The 12,657-nt window shown below is 39.1% G+C and overlaps 1 protein-coding gene across 6 annotated transcripts in view; it reads right to left on the bottom strand.

Annotated features, from left to right (window-relative positions):
• The window catches only part of LOC117227984 (uncharacterized), a 736,131-nt gene extending 723,727 nt beyond the window's left edge, over window positions 1-12,404 (bottom strand). For 2 of the 6 annotated variants that reach the window (XM_076527154.1, XM_076527158.1), the window contains exon 1: window positions 11,670-12,403. In XM_076527154.1, the coding sequence (XP_076383269.1) occupies window positions 11,670-11,762 (93 nt within the window). In that variant the 5' untranslated portion in view covers window positions 11,763-12,403. Of the gene's footprint in view, window positions 1-11,669 lie in introns of all 6 variants that reach the window. The other 4 variants (XM_076527157.1, XM_076527156.1, XM_076527155.1 and 1 more) reach the window with 3 other exon arrangements.
• Between the last annotated feature and the right edge of the window lie 253 nt (window positions 12,405-12,657).

Below are 12,657 nucleotides of genomic sequence, written 5' to 3'. Positions count from 1 at the left end.
TTGTATTTTAGTTGGATCGGTGCGACATTTATTTGAAAATCGAACTGAAAATTGAAACGAACTTGCAATCAAAGTTCAAGAATATGCTCTGCGCGTGCATTCGCGTAACTGCACGTGTGTAATACACAGCAGAGTAAATATTCAAGCACACTTGTTTCTCAATTCAAACAGAACATGCGTTCGATGTATTTTTTTACGCGGTCGAAAATTGCTCAAGCGGTATCCACTAGTGGAAAAAAAATACGTCACAGAAAAAGGCATCTATGTTACAAAAATATTTATTTTACATGCCAACAGGAAAAAACAGGATTGTATTGCAAAATGGTCAACGTTTTCTTTGTAAACGATTCTGGGGTATAAAATCTCATCGCTCGAAATATTTACTGACACATTATAACCACTGGTGGTCTGGTAAAAGAGTATAAGTGATAATTTTCGCCAAAATTCCTCTTGCACAACACGAGTTCTTATATGGCGCCAAAAATTTTACGGTCACTGTTTCATAATATAATGAAAATATGTAATATCGAACAGCTAATTATACTGGAACGAAGACGTTGAAATGTAACTTTGAACGATTCGGACAGCAATTAACGATCACAACACCATGCAACGAATTTATTAAATTACTTCTTTCGTTAATTTACATGAAACAGAACGGGAGACGGTCTTAACAACCCAGAAGCACGTCGAAAACACCATCAAGTATCTAATCGATAATGACTCAGTTGATTCGACTCTAAACGCCAAGAAGGAGAAGAAAATGTTTCGTTCATACGCGATAGCAATATTATTCCTGTTGTGATGAGAAAATTTTTGTGTAACACTTCTTCTGGCGTTCCTTTCCTTTTTAATTATTCTAATTTTGTTCGTACTACAAGGTAATTATGTAAAATACATAAATAATTCCTATAGAATATCGCAACAGTATAGCGATTTTTATTTCAATTCGACCTTGTATACCAAAATCACAATTTTTTAATTTATCAGAAAAAACTTTCAAGTGTTAAGGATTAGAAGGTATATCGCATTATACGAGAATTTACTGTAGTGTTTCGGAAAATATACGTAATCAACTGTTATGTCTAAGATCTAACACCTGATCTTAACCCGTTGAGTAATTTTCAGTAATTATTTCCAACGTTACATCATTTTATTACTGTTAGGCGATGTGAGAAAATTCTCCGAGTACAAAAGGTCAAATGTGCTTTTTTGATTTATACGCTTCTGCTCGCTCGCTGTAGAATAATTGCAATAAATTTCATAGAGCGTAATGTTTTCTGACAACGTAAAACGTGAAGCCGGTAAAATACACTGTGTAAACAGACGTATTGTTTATTGTACATAAAATGTGGCTCATAAATCGAGAGATGATTGTACAGTAGCACTGCGTCAGTTAATCGTCGCTAATCCTGGTTTAGAGCTTTGATATTTCGTGTCAGGAATCCGTTCCTCGCTTGTAATTAATGGAGAAGAAAAACACTTAGGATTTACTCCCCTTGGCCAAGTCTGCTCTTCTTGGCCAAATATAGTCCCGAGACACGGATACTTAATACAGCATCGTTCCATGATTAATACTGTACACGTTATACTATTCTTTTTATATTTATACAAAATTATTTCATCGCTATTTCATTTCTTAATTAATTATTTCATACGAGATATTTCGTCAATATTACAAATTGAAATTCACTTATCTATTTATGATATTCGGATAATTTTTGTACCATACTGTATGATATGAAAGCACTTTTCATAATTATGTAAATTATATGGATGTATATAAAACGTGCAAACATACAAATAGTACAAAATTACGAAAATCGTTCGAAATGATTGAATTTATGGAATATGGAAGCATACAGTAATTTATAAGATAGTCATTAAAAATATTAAAGCCAAACCTGATTTTTCAAGCACGATAAGGAAACAAATCTTTTTAATTACTCGTTATGCAAGATATCTTTTGTTTGCAATTTCTCCTTGATTCGCGTTCAGATTGCGAACAAATATGGACAACTTGGGAATAGAAGATACAATTATTCGAGCTTTGCGTCTCGTTTTTATAGTTGTCAAATTGTCCATTTTTGTACGCAATTTGAGCATGAATTAGGGATAAATTACCGTATTTGGTGAAACACTGTGAAGTCGTTATAATTATTACTTCATATATTTATTGTTGTAACTATTACAATTCTAGAAGATGTATATTGATAAAAATATTGCAAAAAGTTTGAAGCGGTATGTAAAGTGATATTGATGAAATCACTGTTACGTTTTTAACACCCTAGTGCTGTATTCTACGTGCGAATAATTACCAGAGTGCAGATTGATTAACAACTAATGTAAGATAATTTAATTAGTCTTACGATTAAACCGTCACTTCGTAATAAACTGTTTCGTAATACACCATCGGTAATCTTCCCCAGGCAACGTTTCGACGATGAATAGTAGCAGTAGCGATCCTGTCGAATACCATGCGCATACACATGTTATTAACTTATCCATATTACCATTTCGGACCGTAAATTATAACATCACTGACTCGCCGAACCAATCGCGACGGAGACTGGAAGCGCGACCAACGAGATTAGAGAGAAACAAATGGCCGTTTCAATACCTTAATTTATTATTTTTCCTCTTGACACTTTGACTAACACGTAGATTGTAGACATCGTTTATTTCATTAAACTTTAATTCCCGTACACATTAATTCCCGTTTACAAAAACTTACACAATACGTGCACATCTTTGGAAATTACACTGTAATACATGATAATACAATGCTTTGAAGTTTATTGAATCATGAAATAATTAATATTTTAAGATATAATAATTAATATCAAAATACAACAAAAAGTAATAATTTGTTGTCTTGTAGAAGTTAATAAACTTGACTCGAATAAGGTAGTAATTAAGAAAGTTGATCATCACAGAGTTTGTTAGCATATTATGCAAAGTCATGTTACATGAAAATGAACGATGCATGACAAAAGTAGAAGCTTCTGGTATTTATAAAATTGTATAATTAGACTGCGGGATCAATATGCAAAATAAACATTGTTTGCATTATAATTGTAAGGAACGGGGCCGTATTTGAAATCATTTTCTTCTTTCCATGATTTTAATATGCCGAAATTGATACATTGAATACACGATAATATTCGGACACGTTTCAAAAGGCGGCAACTTTTCTTCAATTTGAGCCAAACGACTGTTTTTAAGGTATTGGATTATTTAGTTTACTAGAGAATGAGTACAAAAATATTGACAGAAATTACAATTGGTTGCAAGAACAATAAAAATGAAACGATGATGCTTTTTCATCGGTCTATCATCTTCAAAAATATTCAGTTCGTTGGGTTCAATTTTGAATGAATTATTCATTTTTGTCATAAACACAGAAAATGCGCACTTTGATAGTAACCGTTAAAATATCGTCACTTCGTCGAAAACGGATTAACATCTCAGAACAATTCAGATCATTGGCTTCAATATTGAAAGAATTACAGTTCTGTATATTGCTACGCTCGATTTCTCCTAATCTGTTTGCTGCTTCCAAGTACCATTACTCATTTAATAATTTAAACATAATATCGCTAATTTGTCGAGAACGAAAATATAGTGTACGAAGACTTCCTGGAGTCCCTAGGTTATTCGTAGGTTATTAATCTAATAGGTTGGGTTGCACCAACAAAAATACCGATGCAGAGAACCGTAATTTTGTCAAAGTCCTCGAAGCAGATGGGTGGAAACCTGCCGTCCCTCGGCCGCTAATTACGCGTTATTAAAGTTACTATTCTACCGTTACAAAAGTCCCACGGGCGACAATCACGAGAGCGCCATGTGCGGTCTTAAACGTGGAATCTTCAATGCGGAAAGCTCATAAGTGACATATGCGAGCGGCATACGCACCAACCCCTGGCCCCGTGGGGTGCCACTGCGTGCGTTAATGCGAGATAATACGCCATCATTTCGTTCCATTTCATTTCTATTTACCCCCCTGAGCTTCAGGTGTAATTTCCCCCCGGGAGGGAACGTAAAAAAAAGAAGGAAGAAAGAAAGAAGGGAGAGAGCCCTTCCCATGCGTTAATTCTATTATGCCCGACGTTAGCGTGTGGGGGCAGAAATTAGTCCGAGTTAACCTAATTCACGGTTAAACGCGAGGCCTTCGACGACGGTTGATAAGAAACGTCTCGGAATCTAAAGCAGCATTCACACTGCATTGGCTTCGCTGCTTGAGCGGGTCCATTTGTCGTGCGGAAGCAAGCCAGTGGCTTTTCCGATCACACAACTTTTTCCAGTGGCCTTTCATAGCGCGCGGCTTTCAAAGTCGTATGGCTGCTGTCCAGAAATTTCAACGGATCGTGTTATAGACTAATTGCCGACTGGCTTTACGTGTTAACTGGCGCGTTTGTGTTCATGAAAGACTGAAAAGCAGAATAACTTGTTTTAATCTCTTGCGCTATAACGCGAGACAGACTCGTTCGAGAGATTTCATGCATAATCAGCTGAATCTGAACGTTATTCATCTCTTCCAAATCGAAATAAAGTTCCAAAACGATTTTCCGGTCTTCTCATGTCAGAATTAAGGCAACGCATGTGCGAAACGAATTATTGTACAAATTGATGTTCTGTACGATTTATGGTACAAATTAATGTAATGTTGTGTATGTTAATTGTACAAATTAAGTAGGTATTTCTTTTGCTATATTTCCTCATTTTAGTTGGTACAGAAATGGTTAGAAACTTGTTCCAGAAGTGCATTGTCCTATCATGCGTGTTGGCTAGACAGAGTAGAGAAATGCTTAGAAAAAGATAGGAATTATGCAGCTGTCGATCTATGAAGGATAGTGAAGCGGAAAGAGGACAGATGTCCCTTTCTATTGCTCTACTGCTTGGCACGTGTGGCAATCAGTAAGTCCACAGAAAAACATGAGAACGAATTATAATTCAACGGATTATCAGATTCGAGATAGGATCGAAATTGTTCCTGACAGATTTTGTAAAGAATTAATAACAAGGGAACCACGCGAATTGATAAATCGATGTGCTGAATTGATCGACGATGTGGTATCGTAGAAGTAACGAGTAAGGCGAGAAACATTTTACACGAGGTTGTTATCAGATAGATCAATCTAGAATCTTCGGAATACGAGAAAGACAATTCCCAGCTACAATGGATTGTCGTGGGAATTTAGCTTTTCTTTTTCCGCGAAGTCAAGAATGTTAGCCGTATCTAGATTTTTTAATTAAATTATGAACACACGTAGGCGATTCCCCTCCTCTTTGAGATACTTCCCGTGAAGGGTGCGGTAAATTTCATTTATTAAGCGCCTCTAACAAAACAGTAAAAGATATGAACACATTCTGCCCTTTTTTTATCACCGGATGTATATAACTGCTTTTACTGCTACGATGCTATCTCTTACGCCGCGGTTATTTTTTTTTAGAGAGGAGAGCATGAGCTTTTTAATCTAAAGGCTTTTAAATCACCGTATGCAGTTGCAAAATTCAGATCGGATAAACAGAGATCATTTGATTGCATTCGAGTCAATTATTTAATTCGAAAACACAAACGGAGAATGTGAAGGAATTTGGACATCGAACATAACAAAATAGAAATGTGAAGAGTAAATAAATATATGAACACATTTTCTTGTACATACTGAATACGAACATGTCAATTAATAAAATATTATCAAGTCACTTAATTTTAATGATAAGTTTATATACAAAATACAAAAATATGTAAAACTTTAATATTATGTTTACATTAAAAGTTAAAATTAAAATTAAACTAAAATTAAAGTAATGTAAAGTAAAATTAAAAGTAAGAACATTCGCGATTTCTTTTTTTAAATACTACATGGAGTATGGTCTACACGATACAGGATTGATTAACGTCAACTTAGGGGGATGGTTTCCTCTGTTGTACCCGAGAGGAAGCGCGTAAAATGTTTATGTCCTTACTTAGTACCTCAAGGGCTATAACATGCCATAGCTTGTTCGACGTTATCGATTTACCAATTCCCGTTGTTCTCTCGTAAGTTGAATTTATTTGAGTCGTACGTCACGGTACATTTCTTTAATTTTTAATTACGCGAACGTTATGCGAGTGGTTTTTTCTTGTTCTCCCTTTTATAACAATACGAATACAGAACCAATTTTTATTTAATACGTTAAAAGTAAAAATAGTCTGCTTCGGAAGCAGTCTGGACGCAAACGCATTGTGGTTACTTTCAACGTTTACGTATAAAAATGTCTAAAGGATTGTTGCCAATAAGAGTTAAAATAAAACTTACTTGTTCTTTAATCGATCTAAAAATAGTGCCTATTTGTATGCTCATTATTCAGTAAATGTTCTCTTATTAATCATCTCGCTTTTTACATACACTCTCAATCTTTCTTCTTTTTTCTTTTGTCAAAATATTCTCGACACAATTAATTTCTTCGTCGTCTTCTCCTTTCAGCAGTAGCGAAAGTGCAAGTAAATTTCGATCCATTTCACACACTATTCTGTCCGATGACGGTAATACACAGAATAATAAATGCATCGTAGGCAAATCATATAAAACAGATGCGACGGTTCGAACGCGTCCGACGCTGGCAAAAAATATCATTTGCGTGCGAACGTTGCGTCTAATCATAAACGGCGAACGCATACGTTCAGCCGTTTACGTCTGCCGCTTATACGAAATCCTGTGTTTAGTGAGAACGCGGCTTAATAAGCGTGGCTCATATTATCACCAGTCGAAAAGTCGTATCAGTCTCGGTAATACGATACGTACCTACCAGTCAATCGTTATCTGGTCACCGTGTACGGTCGAACACAATCGCGCGGACGTGTTTATCACCGAACTAAGCGTGCGAGAGCGGCGCTCTCGTTCACTTCTGCCGAATAAATGGCATTGCCCCGACGGAGAGCGAACGGCGAGATAGGAATCACGTATTCGCACTTCGCAAATTTCAACGGTTGTAGTTTTACAAGGCACTCGACGCGGCGCGGACATCTGCCCGAACGTATTCGATTCGCGTCGATCAAACGGCCGCTCTGATTAATTCGGGAAAACACCATCGTAGAATAAAGCGAGACGAGAGCACACGGGGGGTCGATTGAATATGCTTATCGTCCCCCCCGGCAATTAACATTCTTCATCGAAGATCCGAGGTTTCGAGTACGTTTTCCTACCAGCGGAACTCTCCGAGGTGCCGATAACACGGTGATGAGGCAATTAATATTGATATAACGCAAGACGAATCCCGCGCTATTGTTAACCGAACACTGAACATCGTACGGATTAATATTTGATCGGCAGTATTACGGATTCCCCAGCGACGGGGGAACGTTGTTCCTGGCCGTGCAATTTTTGACGATCGCGCCGCGGAATTCACAATGCAGCCGTCCCTGGTCGAATATTCAACGAGCCCCGTTCCGCCGGTGTAATAAACTTCTTGAAGCCCCGCCGGTATGCGACAACACGATAATTATTATGCGCCGTTAAGAAACAAGATCTCGCCTCCGCCCCCGCCGCTCCTTCCGTGGCCCGCCTCCTACTCCACGAGCGACAACCGCGCCAGGGAAACGGAGTACAGTAATTTGAAAACGCAATCGTAAGCCTCGAATAACTCCGGCTACTTGGGATACTTTGCATGCCTCTTCACAATCTCGGATCGCTTAGTAGAAGCTATTATGCCTTTTTACGCTGCGCGGAGAATTATCGTTTTTGAACCGACGAAGCACAGCGGTGCCAGAGTCACCCAGAAGCGGTAAAAAATATTTTCCGACCGAAATTATGCATTTATGTACAACGTATTAATATTTTGTGCGCTTATGAACATTGAATAAGTTGCAGAACGACATATATTTTTAACAACATATATGAAAAAATATATAATTATGAAATACGTACATTGAATACATAAATGTCAAAACAGTTAACGACTCGTGAACAATTAATAAATAATACACAGCAAACGCTTAAAAAATTATAAACAAATGAGAAACAATTTGACACAGTAGTAATAACTAATTAAGAACTAATCTTTAGATTTTATTAATTTATATTCACGTTTATATATTCAAATAATGCTTGGGGTACCGAGACGCGAGCGTAATCCGATGTGCGATTACTTCGCTGTAGCTTTTGGCAGCTGGTTGTTTTTTAATGAAGCTTCAGTTTACATAACGCGACTGAAACGAACACCGCATTTCACTGCATTCATAATTAAAAAATAAAGCTAAATGTAAGCATACTCAGTTATGTGTAACTGAAAAGGCAGCAGAGATATAAAAACGACATTTGGTGTAATTCATGAACATTCTAGGTATCCTGATTCTGTCACTTTTTATTTAACTAAACAGAAATAACACAATTGTAAACGACGATTTTATTTCGGAACGATTTCGAGATGGACCACTTCAGAAACCACTTCACAACAAATTGAAATTATTAAAAGAGGAAAGACACTGTTATCCGACTTACATTTCTTACGATTAACTTAGACAATTCGTATGAATGAATGGTAAAAAAAAGACATGCTAAATCACAATCCATATTCCCGACAAACTATATGCGAATTAACTTTTTATTGTAGGAATAGTTTATAGAATCGCGTTTGGCCTCATTGCGGTGACGCGACGCTCAGTAGGGCATTCACCCCCCCAAAACGGGGAAAAATATCATTGTATAACAGTATCTTCATAATAAACAATTTGTTCACAAATAGTTAATTCAAGATATACGTTATATAATTTATCATGATTTTTGTACCATTTGTTCATTTTGAACATGACTATGCAGCTTCAAAGTGGCCTATCTCCAAATCAACCGAAACTGTTCATACTATTTGTAATTGTTGTATTTATTTTAATTAAGCTCATATTTTTTAAGTTATATTTCATTTTTAATTGTGAGTGTCGCAAGGTTATTTTGATCATATTTTAAAGGCGAGGGTTTTAACTTTCTCTTACAAAAATTGGCTACTATTAAATGCTAGGCATTTTTTATAATTTTTTAATTATTTGTTGCGCATTAGTTGCTAATTCGTTGTTCACGAGTTGATAACTGGTTCAACACTGACTTTTTACAATCATATATTTGTTTATAAATGTTGTTCAAAAATAGAATCTGCAACCTGTTCAATGTTCGCAAGTACACGTATATAATGTCTTATCATAAAATATCAAAAAGTTCAACATGAATATATGATTTCAGTCAGAAAATGTTTTCTACCGCTTTTTTTCGGAGTAAATGCCCCACTGTGCGACACTACGCGACGCGACGGTCACGAATACACCTCGTGCCGGAATACGCAGCCCTGTGGAATCTGAGATTGAAGAAATCTGTCGTACAATTAACGATTAAGAAATCCTAGCCGGAGAAGCGAGGCGAAGTGTAAGCGATATCGTGAAAATATGAGAAACGACATCCGCGATACGAATTGCCTCGACGCTGTTGTGTTCCGCTGAATTAGCGTCGATAAATGCGCTGCTACGAGGGAGATGTGGAATTAGATATCATTCGTGTTGGATACAGAGGTTTGAATTAGATTATTTTGTGTTAGCAGGGACATAACAAATGGTTGGAGGACTTTTATGTTAATTTATAATTACATTGAATTATGGTAGTTGGGATTGTTGTTTTGTCAAGGTCGGTATGAAATAAGAACTTTATCGATGTGTAGTAAACTTTTTATTGCACGAGTATCGGGGCTTTTATTACAGTAGACAATCTAGATCACAATAGATGCATAAAATCCGTAAATTAAGGATGAAGAACGTAATAAATTCACTTCGGTTTTTACGACAAGTTATATGTACTACTAAATTTGCGAATACGTTTAGCTCGTACTCTTCTGTTATAATAACTATATCTTGTCTTCACGATTTTTTTGTATAATTGTTGCTATTTAAGAACACTTTATTTTTATAGTATAACGAGCGGAATATAGCTTGTAAATGATTTTCATTTGAAATTAATTTATCCATTAACAGTAAAAATCTTCGTTCTCTTTCTCTATCTCTCTACAGAATCTTTTACTTTTAACTACCGAGATTTTTTTACTGAATCCTGTTCAATATCCAAGAACTTCAAACGTAAAGCGAAAAAATCGTGCAGTTTTATTTTTCATTTTTGGTATCAACATTAAACATAAAACATTTCCAGGACAGTAAGAACTTCCATAATACAAGGTTGCGTTCAACATTTTATAGCATCACGTAGATACTACATAATCTTCGATTAAACCTAATTATTAAACGGCTGTCGATGCGAACATGATTAATTTTAAAACAAATCAACGATCTTCATACAATTGTCAAATCAGTTTTTTTATTTAACATCCAACCGCATATGTGCCGATTTCAACGTTTGGCATTGCATAATCATCGGTGTTATGCACGTGCTCGATAATAATTCATAAATGATAATTATTCCATTACGCGAGATCAGTGGCAAACAAATACGTCCTTGGCATTCGACAATGCCGTATCATTCGGGTTTGTTAAACATTCCCACTTCTGAAAAAGCATTTACGCAGGAAACACTGGGGTAGAAGCAATTTGAAAACAACAAAAAAAAAAAAACGAATTATGAACGGACCGCGTTCGCTTGTTCAAAGCCACGGAACACGGTCCGTTTCGATAATCGATGAATCGTATCGAATATCTCGAGCACGCTCTACGTCAGCTGAGTTTGACACTCTCGAGCAGTCTTTGCCCGCGGTTCCGCACTCGCCGTCGCGACTGACAATTCGATCGCGCCAAAAAAGACGATCCCGGCTTAATCTGTGACCCGCGTGCACGCGAGCCGAATACACCGTTTAAAACGCGAGCCGTCGCCGACCGTTATTACGTTATTATCGTTCGAACACGCTAGTCGCTCACATTTCAATTCACCGCGAGTTTCGGAGTGTCATGCTCGTTTGGCGCGAGAAAGAATCAGAGAAGAAACGTGATATAAATAGCAGGAATGTACCCGACGACATTTACAAACCGAAAGGTTAGAAAGCGCGAGCGCAAAATATTTCGGGCTGGAGTCGGGTCGAGGTCCCCAAAGTTCGTGAAGTTTAAGTACCGAAAAATGGTTAAAAATCGGGTACCCGACATTTCGAGCTCGGGTTCGGCTCGGAAACGGGAAAGTTTGTACCGCGGTTTCGGGTACTCGAAGTTGTAATTGAAACGAGTCGAGCATCCGAACCGTACAAACTTCCAGAACCGCGACCCGATCCGAAATATGAGGTACCCTCACGCCCGTAGCGATAGTCGAAAGAAAGACGAGCGCGGTGACAGCGAGTCCTTTATCCAGCGTAACTAGGCGAAAGGAAGAAATAGCTACGAAGCGTAGGAGAAAGCGCGGGCACGGTCCAGAGGAGGAGGGCAGACAGCGACGAAGAATACGAAGAAAACGAAAAGCATTGATACACGACAATGGCGTGGCATCTCTTTCCCTCTCATTCTCTCATCCACTGGTTAGGTTCCCCCCAGCGTTGGTCCATCTCCCTTCCACTCTTGATGCCTGCGGCCGTGATCCAATCCTTAAACTTCCAAGATCGGGACTGGCTACGGAAGACGATGAGGGAACGCGGGACGCGGTAAGTACATGAACGAATGACAAACACAGGGCAAGGTGAACGTAACTAACGAGAAGATAAGTCGAGAGACTTACCTCGGCGAGCGGTGTGGTCAGGTCGATTTTTCTTCTGTCCGCGGGTGTATCCTCCACGAGCTGGTCACTAACTAGCTTGCACACATCACCCATGACTTCCGTGCGAGGAGCGCGCGATAAAACAACCAAAACAACTCTCTCTCTCTTTCTCACCCTCTCTCGCTCTCTCTCTCTCCCTCTCGCTCGCTCGCTCTTTCCCTCTGCTCGGCTTTTCTATTTTGATTTTCCTGGCTCCAAAACACTTCGCTCTCACACCGTATACACACTATCGGAGAGGGGACAGCGCGAATTCACGTGTAACGTAGTCAAGACGGATGGGACGAACACCTCGGGGATCATCGCGTCATATCGCGCGTACCGACGTGCGATTACGGACAGTCGTATCTCGCGGTCTCATTCCTCGATCGGTTGCCGTTGGCTTTTCCTTTTCCGTTGCCGGTCCTGATGCGTTCGTCTCCGGTTCCGCTTTGGCGCCGATAGGTTTCCTCCTCATGTGTCGAGTTCGAATGGGAATGGGACAATAGCGGCGGTCGAAGGAGCGCGCGGCGATGTCAAAGTCACTTATTTTCACGCGATAGGGCCTCGGTAAACGTGGTCCGGCGCAACGAGAAACGTGATCACACCCGCCCCGTCCAGGCACGGAGGGCAAACTGTCGCCTGATCACGACCCGCACCACCGTGCCGAGAAAGTAGCCGAGAGCGAAACGCGATGGCGCTACGGCTGCGCGGAGTCTGTGCCGTGAGCCGTGAGACGCATGGGGCAGACCGCCACGCCGCCGTCGGCCGATCGTCGAACTCTGCACGCTATACCTCCGCTACACCTCCCCGAACACGTTCGAACACCTAGGCTACACACCGGCGGGGCTTGTTCGAAGATGCACACCCACACAGGCCCGCGGCCGACCACTCGACTTCCACAGCCGACAGCTCGCAGAGATGTATGCACGTATACAACTTCGCGAACTTGCCGTCGGACAAGCTGGCTCGC

This window comes from Megalopta genalis, chromosome 17, assembly GCF_051020955.1.
Source record: "Megalopta genalis isolate 19385.01 chromosome 17, iyMegGena1_principal, whole genome shotgun sequence".
In the NCBI taxonomy this organism is placed as follows: domain Eukaryota; kingdom Metazoa; phylum Arthropoda; class Insecta; order Hymenoptera; family Halictidae; genus Megalopta; species Megalopta genalis.
Note: the sequence above shows the minus strand (reverse complement) of the source record. Positions and strands in the feature narration are given on the sequence as shown.